General features: G+C 50.2%; 1 protein-coding gene across 1 annotated transcript in view; it reads right to left on the bottom strand.

Moving 5' to 3' along the window:
• Window positions 1-654: 654 nt before the first annotated feature.
• Fbxw8 (F-box and WD repeat domain containing 8) overlaps window positions 655-17,030 on the bottom strand; it is an 84,212-nt gene continuing 67,836 nt past the window's right edge. The window contains exons 8-11 of the mRNA XM_013014218.1: window positions 12,767-12,894; window positions 3,920-4,093; window positions 1,735-1,845; window positions 655-1,335 (exon numbers count right to left, since the gene is read on the bottom strand). Coding sequence (XP_012869672.1) covers window positions 1,191-1,335; window positions 1,735-1,845; window positions 3,920-4,093; window positions 12,767-12,894 — 558 coding nt within the window. The 3' untranslated portion in view covers window positions 655-1,190. The remainder of the gene's footprint in view (window positions 1,336-1,734; window positions 1,846-3,919; window positions 4,094-12,766; window positions 12,895-17,030) is intronic.

Genomic DNA, 17,030 nt, shown 5'->3' on the forward strand with positions numbered 1-17,030 from the left:
GCCCCCAAGACGGCCTCTGGCTCCCTCCCGCACCTGTCCTTCGCGTTCTGGGAACTGCGGGGCTCCTGCCCCCATCCCGGGACAGCCCCAGGGGGCTCAGTCCCCTCTGCAGTGCCCCCTCCTTGCTCCAGCCCCGCGCTGGCTCCCAGCCCCAGGGGGCTCAGTCCCCTCTGCAGTGCCCCCTCCTTGCTCCAGCCCTGCGCTGGCTCCCCGGGTTTGGACGTTCAGCACCCTCTTAGAGAAGTGCTATTTCTCTTTTTATTCCCCTCTAAGGCAGAGTCAGAGGTGTCTGGAATTTCTACAGGCTTTTCCATAACGGGCGTTGTGATTCTAGCGCCACGGCCCTGGGGTTGGGACCTTCTGCTCACTGAGAGACTTGGTGGCCGTCACACAGCGTGTCTGGCGCGTGGTCTACAGGAATGTGAAAAGGCACAAAGCTCTGTGGGCCAGGGTTAATGACTGTGTCCACGGCCTGACTGCCTTTCCCTCTGTAGCTCCATCAGTGGTCGAGGTGGCTGTGCACCGGCGCAGCCACGAGCTGCGGGTGGGCACTCGCAGGACTGTGGAGAGAGGCTCCTGGTCCCCTGCCCGCCTCCCCGTCCTCACAGCAACCCCGTCTCCCATCCCCGGAGAGAGTGGCCGCTTAATCCACATTAGAAAATGTTTACTGTGTGTCAACGCAAAATAGTCCCCATGAAATAACTGTATAAATATATAACTATGAGCCATGGTAAAATCTATCCAGAAAAAGCACTGCTTGCTAAGTGTACATTGGGTGGTGGTGGAGCGGGGTACAGCTCACTGATCCTCAGTGCCTGAGTAGGATCTGCGACCCAAAGGAAGGAGGTGCCGAGGCTGGGGCACCTCAAGGACTCCAGGGAGAAAGAGTCCACTGGGCCTTGTGGAGCTGAGGTCCCAGTGCCCAGGACGAGGCCAGGGAGGGTGTCAGGTCCCAGATAGGCCAGGCCGGGCAGCATGTGGAAGGAAGTTCAGTTTGAGTCATTAGTGTGTGATATTCAAAGCCACTGGAGAGAGAGAGCGAACAGAGCAAGATGAACAAAGCCTGCTGATAAGCTCCAGGGTGGGGGGCAGCAGGCGGCTCAAACCTTTGCCACCCAGTGCAGGGCACTGTGGTAAATGGATAAAATTACCTGCCCCGTGTTCTCTCTACTCCCAGGTGGGGTGACTCCCTACACACTGTCATAGGGAAAGGCCAGTGCGAGGTCGTAGTTGTACGCAGCCATGACGTCACAGGACGAGCGGCAGACAGGAAGAGGGCTCTGAAGGGCCAGCTGGTCCACCGCAAACTCGTAGGCATGGATCAGCCCCCGGTGTCTGGAGGAAGCAAGGAGGGAGCACAGGTCAGGACAGCCTCTGTCTGCAAGAGGTACGTGTTATACAGGTCTCCCGGGGCACGCTGTGTGTCAAGCAAGCAGACGAGGAGGCCTCAGAGCGACTAGCCAATAGTGAGATCGTAAGCAGCCCCTGCGCCCTCCTGCCCTGGTCCTGCCTGGGCTCCCTCTTGGCCAGGCTACTGCCATCTCCCGGTCCTCCCTGCACAGGCGCTGTGGGCGGCGGGGGGCACATCCGGGAAGCACCCCGTACGCATGCTCTGGGCTCCCCTACGGCCCACACCGCGTTCCCACCTCCTACAAAGGGGGCCAGGCCTGGACACAGATGCGGCTGAGGTGGCATCAAGGCGGTTTCATCAGCAAGCCATGGCTAGCATCTGACCTCCTGTGTGTGGCGAAGTTGTCCAGGTCGGAGTTGCGCACCACCCTCTCATAGGGCACGTGGGCTGTGACGAGGCTGTGGTTGTTGAAGGCTACGTGGCGCACAGGGTGTCTGCAGACAGAGGAGAGACGCACCGTGAGTGTGTGTGGAAGCACAACGGACACCTGCTCTGTGCTCGGACGCGGACTCACAGCAGAGGCGGCAGTGTCCACAGGGCCCTGTCCCGCCTCCACTCCCGAGGCTGGCTGGAGATCGGACCAGCAAGGCACTTGTGTTTCGGGGCCTAACGACTCAAGGGAAACTGACCATCTGTGTGCAGGGAGGCCTGTCCCCTTTCTGTGGCCCTGGTTGGAAGGCCTGGGGTGGGCCTGGGGTGGGGAGAGCGAAGGGCCCAGTGGGCCCCATGGCTCTGCGCTCTGGGTGGGAAAGCATGTTCCGAAGATCTGGGAAGGAGACATTGAGTCTGTTTGCCAAAACAGAGACTTCTTCCATCCTAGAGCACTGCCTGCAGTGCTTGCTGTGACCACAGCACAGAACCAGGAAATGCCAGGTGGCACGGCGTCTCAGAGGGGTTCCCAACTAGCAGGAGGTAACTGTACCCCTCTAGAAAGTAGCCAAAGCGAGGGCAGGATGGGAGACACCAGTCAGGCCGGCTGAGAATGGTACAGCGGAGGACGGGCTGGCTGGAGGCAGGGGAGGCCTCAGGTTAGAGGCGTAGGCCGGGGAGGATGGGGGAGGAGAATGACAGGGAAAGGCCTAGTCTCAGCCTGACTGCTGGTGCCAGACAGGAGGATGACGGATGGAGTAGATGGCTGCACTTGAGCTTAGGAGAGGCATGGATGGGTGGGGCTCCTGGGCCTGGAAGCCTAACACTCACTGGACTCTTGACAGGCCCTGCAGAGGGAAGGGATCAGTTGGTGGGTGAAAATGCCCCTGGGGAGGGAGGGGACAGGCAGCTGCTGGTGCTAGCTGTGGCAGGACCACAGCTAGGGGAGACCTGGCCTGGACCACTCGCCTGGCTTGCCCTGAATGGCCTATAGGAAGGCACAGCACCACAGAAATCAGCTCATTGGGAAACAGCCAGGCAGGGTCTGGCCTCCAGGTGGGGAGGCAGCAAGGTGCCGGGATTCCAGCCTTGTGATACCACCTAGTGGCCACACGGTGAATCACCACGGACTTCAGCGGTGACAGGTGCACTGCTTCCCAGACTGAGACTTGCCACTGGAAGGCTTTGTTCCTGGTCTCCTGATTGTGCTCCTGTCTCTAGAATGTGGGTGTGGAGAGGCACTGAAAGACAGCCAGAGAGGCAAGCTCTCCCACACAGCCTCTACTTTGAGGTTATGAAGTAGGCTCTTGCTGGTCTTGGGGCTTGAACTCTGGGACTAGGTGCTGTACCTGAGCTTCATTTGCTCAAGGCTAGTGATCTACCACTTACTTGTGCCACAGCACCACTCTGAGCTTTTTCTGAGAAGCTTATTGGCAGTAAGAGTCTCATGAACTTTCCTGCCCGGGCTGGCTTGGCATCACAAACACTCCTCAGCTCTCGGCTTCCTGAGTAGCTGGGCTCACGAGCGTGAGCTAGTGGCGCCGGCTCACAGGGCTCTTTTAAGCAGTTGGGCTCGTGTGTCATGGCAGGGTGTGGGCTCTTGAACCACATTTGCTTTTCACCAGTTCTTCTTGGCGGGAGAACGGTTCCCACCTGTCTGCCTGTGCGTGGGATGTTGTCTATTTATCTGCTGAATAGCTGCATTAAAGGCTGAAATGACAAATATCTCCTAGCGGAAGCAGCCAAACAGCCTGAGGAAAGCCCTAGCAGTAGAGAGGTGACACATGAACAGAAGGGCTTGCAGGCAGACAGGTGTCCCTGGCCCTCAGTGGGGTGCCACTTGGGCAGACAGGTGTCCTGGGGCACACCAACCCCTTGGCTCTCATTGGGGTGGGTCACATCCTGTCCAGCTGAGCTGGTTACCTCCATTTTCCAGTTACCTTTCTGCCTTCCCAATAAGATGGTGGAATTCTAAAATGACAGTAGAGCACTCCTGAGAAATGGCTGAGGGCAGGCTAGGCATAAAGCATGGTGTACTAAGATGAGAGCGGCTGCAGCTGCAGGCCTCAGTGTCCTCGTGAGAGCTGGCGCTGGCACCGGCAGAAGGGAGGCCCCGGGGGGGGGCGGGGGGCACCTCACCTGGAGTGGGCCTCCCACAGCTTCTGGTTCATGCGATAATCCCACACAGACACCAGGCCTTCCTCGCCTCCACTCACAATCTTCCAGTCGTCCATCTGGACGGCAGAGACCCCCAGCTGGTGAGCGGAGAGGGACAGGGCGATTTTATCTGTGCGGAGGTCATGGATCCTCACCCTGGAGAAGGGAGAAAGGGAAATGGGGTTAGCGCTACTGCCCCAAATGACCAAGTCCCTGACATTCCTCAGGTGGGAAACTGGATATTGTGAGTGCATTACCATCCTGTGGTCATTTAGAAAGTGTGAGCCGGGCACCGGTGGCTCACGCCTGTAATCGTGGCTACTCAGGAGGCTGAGATCTGAGGAACACAGTTCAAAGCCAGCCCAGGCAGGAAGGTCTGTGAGATTCTTATCTCTAATATGTGACTCCAGCCTTGACCAAAAAAGGTCAGGGACAGCTCCTAGGCCCTGAGTTCAAGACCCAGGACTGAGAAGAGAGAAAGGACCAACTCTGTCCAAAGATCTGTACAGCAACCTAAGGCGACTGGACAAAGAAGAAAGAAAGGATCAAGGCTGTCCAAAGACCTGTGCGGCAGATCCTCTCTCGGTGCTTCAACTATCCACATGAAAGCAGGGACAGAAAAATTTAGCCCAAGTACTTTTTCAGTGTGTGTTTGGTGAACAGGGTGTATTCTGCTGTGGCTATGTCCATGAAGAGCCCCTGAGCCCCTGTTGGATATTTATAGTCTATAATTTACAGCTTGGCTGTTAAGGAGACAAAAGCAAACATAAATTTGGTCCAGAAGTTCAAAGTTTACCATCTGTTTTCCTATTGTATTTTAATATTAGCACGGAGGGCTCCAACCAAATAAACAGCTACACCAAGACATACAGCAGCAGTGTCCTTGACAGTACTGGCCCAGGCAGACTTGAATACCTCCTCCCTGGCCCAGGAAAAAAGGGGGGTCCTTTCTTCTCCCCCTGACATCTTAAGAGGCATTATTCTGGATTCTTGTCTACAGACAGCAATGCAAACTCTCCAGCAGGCCAAGTCCACTCAGGCCATCAAATTTACAGAAAGTGAGAAGTGGGGATGGGCCTCGAACGCCTGACGGTGAAATGCAGTGGACCTCGGCCAGCCTGCATTCTCTGCACGCCACGCAGCACTCCACACTGGGCAGCAGGTAGTACAACAAACGGGCCCGACGGCATGCCAAGACGCCAATTCCAGGGACAAAGGGAGCCAATGGGAGCTGGTGTGATCCTCCATCGAGCGGGGATTTCATCAACTTTGCCCACTGAAAAGAAAAATAATTGGTCCGAAAGCTGTAATTGTATTATGTTTAATATTCATGGTTGGGCTTGGAGGACCGTTCCAACACTCCCTCTCTGCAGCCCCTCTAATGAAAATCACACCCTAGGAGGCGGCTCTAGCCCGCCAATTAAAACAAAAGACACCAGAACCTTCCAAAGACTCCAGCAGAGGAGCATCCATCTGATGGCAGGAAAACGTGCTGGAACCGAGGGGGAGGCACGCTCGGGATGGTCCTGTGTTAAGGGCTCTGAATAACTTATTCTAACATTGCAGATGGAGCAAAGGCAACATTTGCGCCCCGTGCGGGCTCTGACAGCAGGCAGCAAGCCACGACTTTCTATCTGTCAGGCGGCAGGAAGCGCGCAGACTCTTTAATTGGGGGCGCAACTTCCTATTGGTTTGGATGAAGCAGTCCTACATAGTAATAAAGCAAAGCGTGTCTGGTGGCAAAGCTGAGCCTGTTCAGACTCTGGCTCAGCAGTTTCATTAAGAAGGCCTGAACTCCTGCTTTATTTCTATCCAAAAACTAAAGGGGACAAGCTACAAGGCACTAAAACACAGTTTGGGGGTTTTTGTTTTTGTGACCAAACTAATCGGGAAAATTAGTTTAAAAAATTTGTTTGTTAGTATACAAAGTGACGTACAGAGGAGTTTCAGTTACGTAAGTCACGTAAAGAGCACATTTCTTTTTGGACAATGTCACCCCTTCCCTCACACTCTTCTGCCCCCATTTACAAACTGTATAGTTCATTTTCAATAGTGTGCAGTGAGTACCACACTACTGCAGTAGAAAATGAGTTTTTTTTTAAATTACTACAAGATTCTATTTGCTCTCACTAAACCTGAGCTATTAAAGAGGATTTCAAACACCAATTTAAGCGCTGACATGGACAGCTTTAATGCACAGCCCCAGCCAGGATGAATGGTTCAGCAACCAGAAAAGCATGAGTTTTAAGTAGACACGCCCAGCTTCATTCAGCTGGGCTTAGTACTTGAGTGTTTCAGGTTTAGACCCTCTGAATTCAGAACAAAACGTCAGGATCATGGAGAGTCACTGCCTGCCAGCACTGGCCCCTGCCCTCTATAGGCCTGCTTCCTCTGGAGGTCAGCATCAGAGGTCCAGAAGACCTCACTAAACTCAAACTCCACGGCATCTGACAAGTTGGCCTGAGACACTACCTGAGGGTGATGATGATCATGGATTGCTGTAAAACAAGGCACGTGATTAATTTAACTCACTTTTGATGAATTACATGCGACTATTCATGTTGCACAAGAAGATGACAACACAACTTTTTTAAAATTTCACATACAATTAATACTGCAGCATTTGAAGCACACTGTAGAAAACCTAGAATCTTTAAGACAGTGTAGTGCTGGCATTGGGACTAAGAGTTTACAAAAAGCTCCCAAATTCTTCAAGAACGCTGCTAAGATAGTTCGATGGGAAAGAACAGCCTACACCCGTGGTGCTGAGACAATTGGGTTTGCACGCAATGCAGCAGGGTCTACACTCAATGCATCAGGGCCTACACGCAATGCATCAGAGGCTACACGCAATGCATCAGGGCCTACACGCAATGCATCAGAGGCTACACTCAATGCATCAGGGCCTACACGCAATGCAGCAGGGCCTACACGCAATGCATCAGAGGCTACACGCAATGCATCAGAGGCTACACGCAATGCATCAGAGGCTACACTCAATGCAGCAGGGCCTACACGCAATGCAGCAGGGCCTACACGCAATGCATCAGGGCCTACACGCAATGCATCAGGGCCTACACGCAATGCATCAGAGGCTACACGCAATGCATCAGAGGCTACACTCAATGCATCAGGGCCTACACGCAATGCAGCAGGGCCTACACACAATGCATCAGAGGCTACACGCAATGCATCAGAGGCTACACGCAATGCAGCAGGGTCTGCACGCAATGCATCAGGGGCTACACGCAATGTATCAGGGTCTGCACGCAATGCATTAGGACGGACCCTGCTGCATTCACACCCTTACAAAAATCACCTCCTAGTTGGTCACACACCTCAATGTACCCACCAAGTCCACAGAGCCCTCAAGAAAATGTGGCGGTAAACCTTTGTAACCTTAGTTAGGAAATGGAAAATTGCAGATCACATATCCAGTATGGGACTGGTATCCGAATAAGTAAAAAAGTCACAACTCAACAATCAAAAGGTAAGTCAACTGCAGACAAGGTCTGGATAGTGGCCTCTCAGAAGATGTGGGAATGTACATGAAAGACAGGGTGCACATGAAAGGATGCCAGACACCACCAGCATCAGGAAATGCAAATGCAAACCACAAGCAGGCCCTGCTGCACATATGTGAGGATGGCTATGATGAGAAAATGGAACCTTTGTAAGGTGTATGGGCCTGTAAGAAGCACAGCCACGTTAACAAAGAGCCTGGCAATTCCTCAAATGGTTAAACAGAATCAACATACAGGCCAGTAATTCTACCTCCAGGTACATACACCCAAAGGAAATGAGGACACACAGAAACTTACACATGACGGCTGAAGGGGGAGTGCAGCCAAACGCCCACCTAGCCGTGAACGGTGAGCAGTAGCTCAACTGGCCTCATTACAGTGGGGCGTTTGGCCACAGCAGAGAATGACAGACAGAGACGGGACAACATTGTGTCCTGAAAACACAACACTCAGTGGAAGAAGCCAGTCACAAAGGAGCGTGTCATTCCATTTGTATGACGTGCCCTGTTCAGGTAGCCATGCAGAGAACGAAAGCAGATGAGGAGCGGCCTAACGCTGAAATGGGGTGAATGAACTGGGAAAGGCCAATGACTACTGATGAGCACAAGGTCTCTACTTGGGTGATGGACCTGTTCTAAAATTTACTTTGAGGATACTTGTATAACTCATTAAAAACACTGAATTGTGTAATTTAAATAGCCGAATTACATGGTAAGTGAATGCTAACTCAATAAAAAAAAAAATTACACCTAAGAACATGGAAAGACGTCCTGAAGGATTTGTTGGTTCAGTGAATGTTGCCCTAGCAACCTAACAACAGCTCGCATCTATCTATAGCACTGACTCTCATTCGGGCTCTTCCCAGCAGAGCAGCAGTAAATGCCTCCATTTTCTTTTTTTTCTTTTCCTTTCTTTTTTGTTGTTGGTCATGGGGCTTAAACTCTGGGCTTGGGTGCTACCCCTGTGCTCTTCAGCTCAAGGCGAGCAATTTATCGCTTGAGCCGCCACGCCACTTGCGGGTTTTCTAGTGGTTAATTGGAGATAAGAGTCTCACGGACTTTTCTGCCCAGGCTGGCTTTGAACTGTGATCCTCAGATCTCAGCCTCCTGAGTAGCTAGGATTACAGGCGTGAGCCACCAGCGACCGGCCCAATGCCTCCATTTTCTACCCCAGATCTCACTGGTGAGGAAGAGCACATGGCAGAAAGCCTGGGAACCACAGAAGAGCAGCGGCCTAGCCTGTTCACAAGGAGGTGGGGAGGTGTAGGTCTGAAGGTGGAGTGGTTGTCTGACCATCACTGGAACCTATTGGTCAACTACAAAAAGGCCTGGGAACTCTAGCAGGCAGACTGGAGCCAACAGGCAGAGGAGCAGAGTCCGTCCCAGGGGGGGCTCTGCGGGAGGTGTGCCTCACTTCCCTGCCTTGACTTGCAGCCCAACACAGTCAGTGGTGGTGCAGGAGGCTAAGACTCTGACAGGAGCTCCATCTTCCCCGACCAAAGGCCAATTCAAGGAGCTTTGCAGTCCCAAGAAATGGGAGTTAGGGGTGGGGGGGGTCCTCCTCTTCTTTGTGGCTTTCCCCCCAAGCACAGAGATACAGGCAGGTAAGATGGAGAAAAGCTATCCTTCATCTGCCCCCAAAGTACCAGAAAAAGGCATGCCAGAAGGCTAGGATGCACAAGTGTTAAGTGTGCTAATGTAGGAAGTTGCAGGAGGGGAATCTCATGACACCGAGCATACAGGACACAGCTAACACTCTGAGAACTAAAATTTCAACCTCTGCCAAGTCTTGGCAACCTCTGCATGGCGTCTGTGCAGGACTGATGAGCACACAGATGTGAGGTTGCGGCAGCACTGGGCACCAGTCTGACTGGCCATGCCATAGCAGAATGGCACCTTCCTCACTGCACCTGTTCTCTGGTCTCCTCACCTCCAGCTCTCTACTCGCCCTGCTTCCCCACCTCACACCCTGGAGATGGTAACAGGCTACGTATTTCTCTCATTTTCCTACTCCCCAAAGTAAAAGTGCTTGCAAAATTCCACTCATATTTGCAAACTACTCAAACTGCTTTCCTTAACGAAGTTATTTTTCTCTTAACTGGACTTTTACTTACTTTTAGCCTCTGAGTCATTCCTACATGACTTACAAAGCACTGGGGAAATGCACTGTGGCCAAGGAAGTTTGAACTCTTTAAACTGAATGGGGAGGCCTCAGCCTCAAAATGCAAGGATAGCAAGGACCCAGTTCTCACAGCATCTGACCAGGTTCCATTTGAAGCAAAACACAAGCTGCAAGTCTGGGAATGCTCCTCTAATGAAATCTTACCCACAGGATAGAGCCTCTGGGGAAAAAGAAGGGGAGACTTCCCTTCACTTAAACATTTGGATGCCTGACTTTTTCTCCAGATGTGCAATTTTTATTTAAAAATCATTTACTTTTTTAGTGTTTTGGGGGTTTGAACTTAGGGCTTTGTTAGCACTTGCTACACAGGTGCTCTACCACTTGAGCCATGTCTCCATGTAGCTGGATGACAAATGTGCACCCCTATCTGGGCCCAGCTTTTCCTGCTGAGGTTGGAGCTCATGAACTTTTATGCCTGGGCTGGCCTGGGTCGCCTCTACCCCTCCATCTTCACCTCCCAAGTAGCTAGTGTTTAGTGTTACAGCCTTCAGCTACCGTGCTGTTTTTAACCTTTGTATTTCTAATACATATTGTGGAATCCAGAATTTTAACTTGTGAAGAGTTGGGTTTTTTTGTTTTGTTTTTTGTCATTCTTGGGGCTTGAACTCTGGGCTTGGGCGCTATCCCTCAGCTCTTCAGCTCAAGGTGAGCGCTCTACCACTTGAGCCACAGCGCCACTTCCGGTTTTCTAGTGGTTTATTGGAGATAAGAGTTCAACAGACTTTCCTGCCTGGGCTGGCTTTAAACCTTGATCCACAGATCTCAGCCTCCTGAGTAGCTAGGATTACAGATGTGAGCCACCAGCACCCAGCTGAAGAGTTTTCTTATACATGAAGCTAAACCTGACATGCCAGTTGTGGTCAAACAGACTAGTACCAGCACTAGTTATGGGATACTTTAACACTTCAACCGCACCCCCACCCCGCCCATCCCCGAGTCTAAGTCTCTTGCCTATTCTTTTTTTGTTGTTGTTGTTGGTTGTGGGGCTTGAACTCAGGGCCTGGGCACTGTCCCTGAGCTCTTTCACTCAAGGATAGTGCTCTATCACCTTGAGCTAAGCTACCACTTCTGGTTTTGGTTAATTAGAGATAAGAGTCCCATAGACTTTTCCTGCCCAGGCTGGCTTTGAACTGTGATCCTCACATCTCAGCCTTCTGAGTAGCTAGGATTACAGGTGTGAGCCACCAGCGCCCAGCTTCAACTTGTTCTTTTCTTCCACAAGACTGGGAGCTTTTTTCAAACATAATATTTGTTTACTAATAAAAAGGACTTAGCCTGCACATTTGGACCTGAGCAGAGGGCGTGGAGCTCCTGTTCTGGCTGTGGGTGAAGAATGAGGTGGGCTTGCTCCTCAAGGAGAAAGGCAGTGCAAGCTGCTCACTGCCAGCTCCACACGCAGATGACTGTGGCATGCACAACCCCCATGCGGGCGGTCACGCATGGCCTTTGGCTGTGAGCTCACTGAAGTCTCTTCTCCAGAACCCCATTTGGTTTCCTAGGACTCTTGTTGTAGCTGAATGCCCCAGTGCTCAAGCTGTGAGCAAGCTTTGGGGTAGAACCCACAGCCCTAAGTAGCACCTGGGGGCGCCAGGAGCTCCCTACTCTCCTTGGCTGGAGCTACTTGTTTTCAAGATATTGCTTATCTTGGATAAGCTCAGAGTGTATGGATTCGTTCTATTTGCTGCACCACCCACAGAGCTACCTACAGGCCCAGCTCTTAAAAGCTGAGCTGGGCATTGGTGGCTCATGTCTGTAATACTAGCTACTCAGGAGGCTGAGATCTGAGAATCATGGTTCAAAGCCAGCCCGGGCAGGAAAGTCTGTGAGACTCTTATCTCGAATAAAGCACCAGAAGACCACAAGTGGCGGTGTGGCTCAAGGAGTAGAGTGCTCACCTAGAGCTGAAGAGCTCAGGAATGGCGCCCAGGCCCAGAGTTCAAGCCCCATGACCAACAATAAGAGAGAGAGAGAGAGAGAGAGAGAGAGAGAGAAAAGCTGAGTCCAATGTTCAACCCTTAAGCAGCAGAACATGAACCATTTTAGGTCTTCAGAAAAAAAAAATGAGGGGGCGGGGCAGGGGGAGGATGAGAAGGGGAAACAAAGGAGGAGGCTACAATGCTTGATAAGAAATGTACTCATTACCTTGCCCTTGTAACCCCTCTGTACAGTATTTTCACAATAAAAATAAATAAAAATTTTTAAAAATGATATAATCCTTTTTTCCACATTACCTTTTTGCTATATACAAAAGGGGGTGGGAAGCTAGCAGAATGCAGATGGGGGGCTGGATAAAGTGGTTACTGTTGCAGACTGCTGCAGTGGCCCACGGGACAGGGGTCTGGGACTTGGCATGAAGGACAGCCCACCTCCTGAGTGCAGCGGCCCACCACCTGCAGCCCGGGGCCGGTCCAGGGGAGGGCGCCAGCAGCCCCTGGCCTCTAGCCATGCTACCTCTCCTCAGGGCACAGGATCAGACACAGCAGATAACCAGCCAAAAACAAGCAGAAAGAAAGAAAAGAAAAAGACAAGGGGAGAGGGGCAGGGAGGAGGAAAACCTAAAATTTGGACTCCAAGGGTCTTTTCAGACACTTTTAATCCTTTCATGCTGATGGCTCCCGGAGCGTCCGTGGCTGGCACCGGACCCTGTGCAGGGAAAATCTGACTCTCTAAGCCAATGCGTTAAGAGAAGGCTGCTAATCAGCTAAATAGAAACTGGAACCTGTTCCCATCAAGTCTCGTTCCCCGTCACCAGAGGGACACCGCAGTGTTCTGAAATACACTCTTGACATCCTTTGGCAGGCAACCCTGTTTTGTTGAACATGATTCATCCCTTAGGTTATTGTTTTTAATATTAGAAAGTGAGCTTTTAAATGCCAAACAAATTGTGCAGCAAGGGGACAAGAGATATTCCAAGTGGTCTCGCTGGACCTCCTGCCAACTGTGTCCACCAACCGGCTGAACAGAACCCCATCCTGTGGTGCTTAGAAATGGAGCAGACATATCTGGATCCAACGATTACCTAATACAAGTCTCTGCTCTCCAAGTCGTGGGCTGACACGTTCAATTCAGGTGGACAAAGCTGCAACGTGGCGGTGGAGACCGGCCAGCACACACTCGGACGTACCTCCTGTCCATGTTGCCGCTGACCATGAGGTGGGGAGGGCTGTCCCTGAAGTTGACGCAGGTGAAGTCACCAAGTGCATTTCCGAGCTTTGACAGGCACCGCTCTGCTTCCACGCTGTACACCAGGATCTGAGAGAGGAAGCACACATCAGAGGACCGCTGGACACTTGGATGTCCATCACTCAGGGCGTGAGCAGCCATCCTGTTCTTGCTGACCACCTTCTGCTGTGCATCTCCTGGCCACCTCCAGGTCACTGCCAGGACTGGGATACAGCCACCAGAACGACAACAGGAAACGCAAACTAACTCATAGGTCACTAAAGAAAATGCCAAATGGGGAAGTTAGGTCCCCTAAATTGTACTTTCTTTTTTTAGTGCCAGGGATTATACCCTAGGATCAAGACCAGAGAGTACTCCATCGCTGCACTCCATCCATCCCTAGCCCAGGTAGTCCAGTGTTTGAACAGAAAAGAGAGTTCCTGGCTGCTTGTGGTTTAGAATGAATGGGAAGGGCAGGTACCAAGGGCTAGGCCAGCTTGCAGATGACCCAGGGAGGGCTCTTTTTCTGTATCTACATCGTAGACGGTAAAGACCGGGGCAAGGAAGGGGCAGGACGCAGGGGCAAGGAAGATGAAGCCTGCTGGGCTAACCATTTGGTGATCTCTGTAGACTAACCTGCACTGGCGCCTTCTTCTCCCCACCCCTGGTGGCGTAGGAAGCTCTGTTCTCTCAGGTGTGAAAGGTATGGAGACAACACAGCCCTCATCTTGGCTGCTCCACTCTTCTCTCCAGCAAAGGGGGAGGGAGAGGATGACTCACAGGAAGCTTTCTGAAGACTGCTGAAGTATCTCATTAAAAACTTGACTAGCTCAGTTCCACTCCATTCAGTTCACAGTAGTGGCTGCTCTGGATCACCCGTAGGTGCTGAGCGCACAGTCCTTCCCCTTGCTAGTACCCACACCCCTCCCTCAGTAGTCATCTTTCTGCTGATCACGCAATACGTGTTTTAAATGAACCACAAACTCCCAAACTTTCCAGTAATGTTACAATGAACTTTTCTCAGCATATGTGGAATCACATGCTTTCCTTTTCTTGTTAACTTACACATTTATCACACAATGGTGTTGATTCGTACACTGGCACTGAGGAAGAATAAAGCAAACTGTTTCTGCTTTGAAGGCCACCATATACATCGCTAGCACACATGCTAACAAGTGAATTTGGGGAAATTTCTGGTCGTAGAAACCCATAATCCTACTAACAGCTCTCACTAAGAGCATCTAGACTTCCGATCCAAAATCCCTTCTTACTTCATGAAGACTGGAGAATAAGCTGGGTCCCTATCAAAAACGGAATGGCATCAAAAACATCTCAGATTTTTTTTTGGGGGTCGGTCATTGGGTTTGAACTCTGGGCCTGGGCTCTGGCCCTGAGCTCTTCAGCTCAAGGCAAGTGCTCTACCACTTGAGCCACAACACTGCTTCTGGTTTTCTAGTGGTTAATTGGAGATTAGAGTCTCACGGACTTTCCTGCCAAGGCTGGCTTTGAACCGTAATCCTCAGATCTCAGCCTCCTAAGTAGCTAGGATTATAGGTGTGAGCTACCAGTGCCTGGCTTACATCTCAGATTTTAACTATTTAAAAATAACCAAGCTGGGCACCAGTGGCTCATGCCTGTAATCCTAGCTATGCAGGGGGCTGAGATCTGAGGATCACAGTTCAAAGACAGCCTGGGCAGAAGAGTCCCCAAGAGACTCTTACCTAAAACTACTCAAAACCCGGAAGTAGTGCTGTGGCTCAAATGGTAGAGCGCTAGCATTGAGCAGAAAGAGGCTTAGGGACAACCAAAAGAAGAGCATTCTTCCAAGTACAGAAATAATCAAATTTTCCACCTTCAACAAATCATCTTAAAATTAAAAATGGCAACCTGATGGTATACTATAAAAATAATATTCTGTGAATATTTCCAAATAGCTAAGAAAGAACCTGATTGCTCCAACCTGACTGTAAATGTCTGAGTGACAGGCATTCCCCCCCATCAGAAACTACATATTTGTATGTACACATAAGTATGCACACAGACTACACGAACATTTAGAAATGTGTTAATTTTTAGAAGTAATTTTTACCCACTTATTACAGCAATTTCAACAATTTGAACTCTCCCTTTTCTTGCTTTTTAAAAAGTTAAACTTCTGCAGCATGAAGGGAGGCCTTCAGCCATCAGGGGTTGATGGTAAATCTAAGGACTGAAATCTGGTATCAAGTCAGTATGTCTTTACTTTTTCTAAAAGTTCTTTCTTGACAAGTGGATGAAATCATCTCCGTGTGATATAGGAGGACCAAATCCCTTGCCAAAAAGACTGCCAATTCATCATAAAGACATCTAAGTCAGCAGTCAAGTATTTTCTAAAATGTTCAATAATTCAACGAGTCAGAATTATGCGAAGAGAACCTTTACTATTGTGTTTAGTTAAAGACCACAGAGATTAGAAAACACATTACCATCTCCAAGGCAGGCCTTCCATGTTAGAAGTCCCTTAACGCCCTTTACCATGCTTCTTCCCTCCCTCCTTCTCTCCCTCCCTCCTGCCCGCACTCTCTTTTAATAAGGTTGAGCAAATGGGACTTCATTTTATCTGATTGCCACAGACTAGTCACATTAATAATTCATGCTCGCACTCTCCTTCTTGTTAAGACTATGCATTAGACTAATTTTTCTCTTTATTGCTCTAGCTGGGCGAGTCAACTCACAGCCACTTGACTCATCCTCAGAGGTGTTCAGATACACTGGGAAGCTCCCCACAGCTGCACTGCTGGAGAGGATGCTCCACGCTAATGTGGCCACCGACTCCTCGCTGTCAGTGAGGTTGTTTTCTCTTAGGCACCAAGCGTATGTTATGGGCGAGTTTCCACAGTGATTACAGCAAATGTGTACTGAAAGATTCTTTAAGAATTAACCCAAACAACTAACCCTGGTGGGATAAATGACAGTCCTGCAGAAGTATCTGCTACAGGGCAGAGTCACAGGCCAGAGTGCGTGTGTGTGCGCGTGTGTGTGCATGTGTGCGCGTGTGTGCGTGCGTGTGTGTGTGTGTGTGTGTGTACTGGAGCAGGGCCTCCCAGTCTTAGCTTTCTTGCTGATGGCTGATGTTTCATCACCAAGTCATACTTCGTCTAGCATTTTGCTGGTTAATTGGAGATAAAGAGTTTCACCAACTTTTCTTCCTGTTCTGGCTTTGTACTGTGGTCCTCCAGGTCTCAGCCTCCTGAGCAGCTAGGATTTCAGGTGTGAGCCACCGCCACATGACTAGTATTTCCTTTTCCTTGGCTCCCAGGATAGAGCCAGTTTGGTGTGGATGTTTTCAGAAAGCACTGGGGATTAAACCCAGGGCCTTACTCTACCATTTGAACCACACCTTGATCCTTCTGGTTTTGTCTCTGAGGTAGGCTCTTACTAATTTTGCTCCTGCTGGCCTTGAACTCATAACTCTCTTGATATAACAGATGTATACTGCAAGTGGCTGCTTTTAGATTTTTTTTTAGTGTGAATGTCTTTCTTTTTATGTATGTGCATAAACTGTCCTCTGCATGGGGTTACTGCTTTATAGTTCAATTTTCCACTTTTTGGTGCCTTCAGGTAAACCTCATTCTTTTGGATGGTTGCAGAATGTGGAAAATATAATATATATTATATAATGTAATATATACATATTAATTCCACACTGATGGGTATGTTATGTTTTTTGTTTGTTTTGGCAAGGCTGAGGACCAAACTTAGGCCCTGCACTTGCCAGGCAAGTGCTCTTCCACTCAGCTAAATGCCCCTTCCCTTTTTTAACAAAAACAAATAACACTGTAACTTACTCAGTGACCAGGTGACAAAAATTTGGTTTTCCTCTCCTCTGCATTAGGTGTTGGAATGGACAGAAACAATGAGAACAAGCAGCCCACGGCCGCTGCCCTGTACCGGGGCCTGGCTCTAAGGAGACTGCCATCCGGGTCCTACAGCTTTCATCAAAAGCAGCAGTAGTGAGGCGGAGGCAACGACCACAACCCAACATCTGGAAAGCTCAGCAACTGCCCCAGCTGGACAGGCTTGCTCTTGCTCACATGACCTGAGTTGTTTCAGGTACCCAGATGCCATTGCTTTCCACGTAAACCATGACAGGAAAGGCTCAAGGCAAGCCATCTCCTTCAGCCTGCAAGAACGGGAGTTAGCACCAAAAACTTTCCCTAAGTGTCTGTCTGACATGAGAAAACAGG

Source organism: Dipodomys ordii, unplaced genomic scaffold (genome assembly GCF_000151885.1).
Source record: "Dipodomys ordii isolate 6190 unplaced genomic scaffold, Dord_2.0 Scaffold23, whole genome shotgun sequence".
In the NCBI taxonomy this organism is placed as follows: Eukaryota; Metazoa; Chordata; class Mammalia; order Rodentia; family Heteromyidae; genus Dipodomys; species Dipodomys ordii.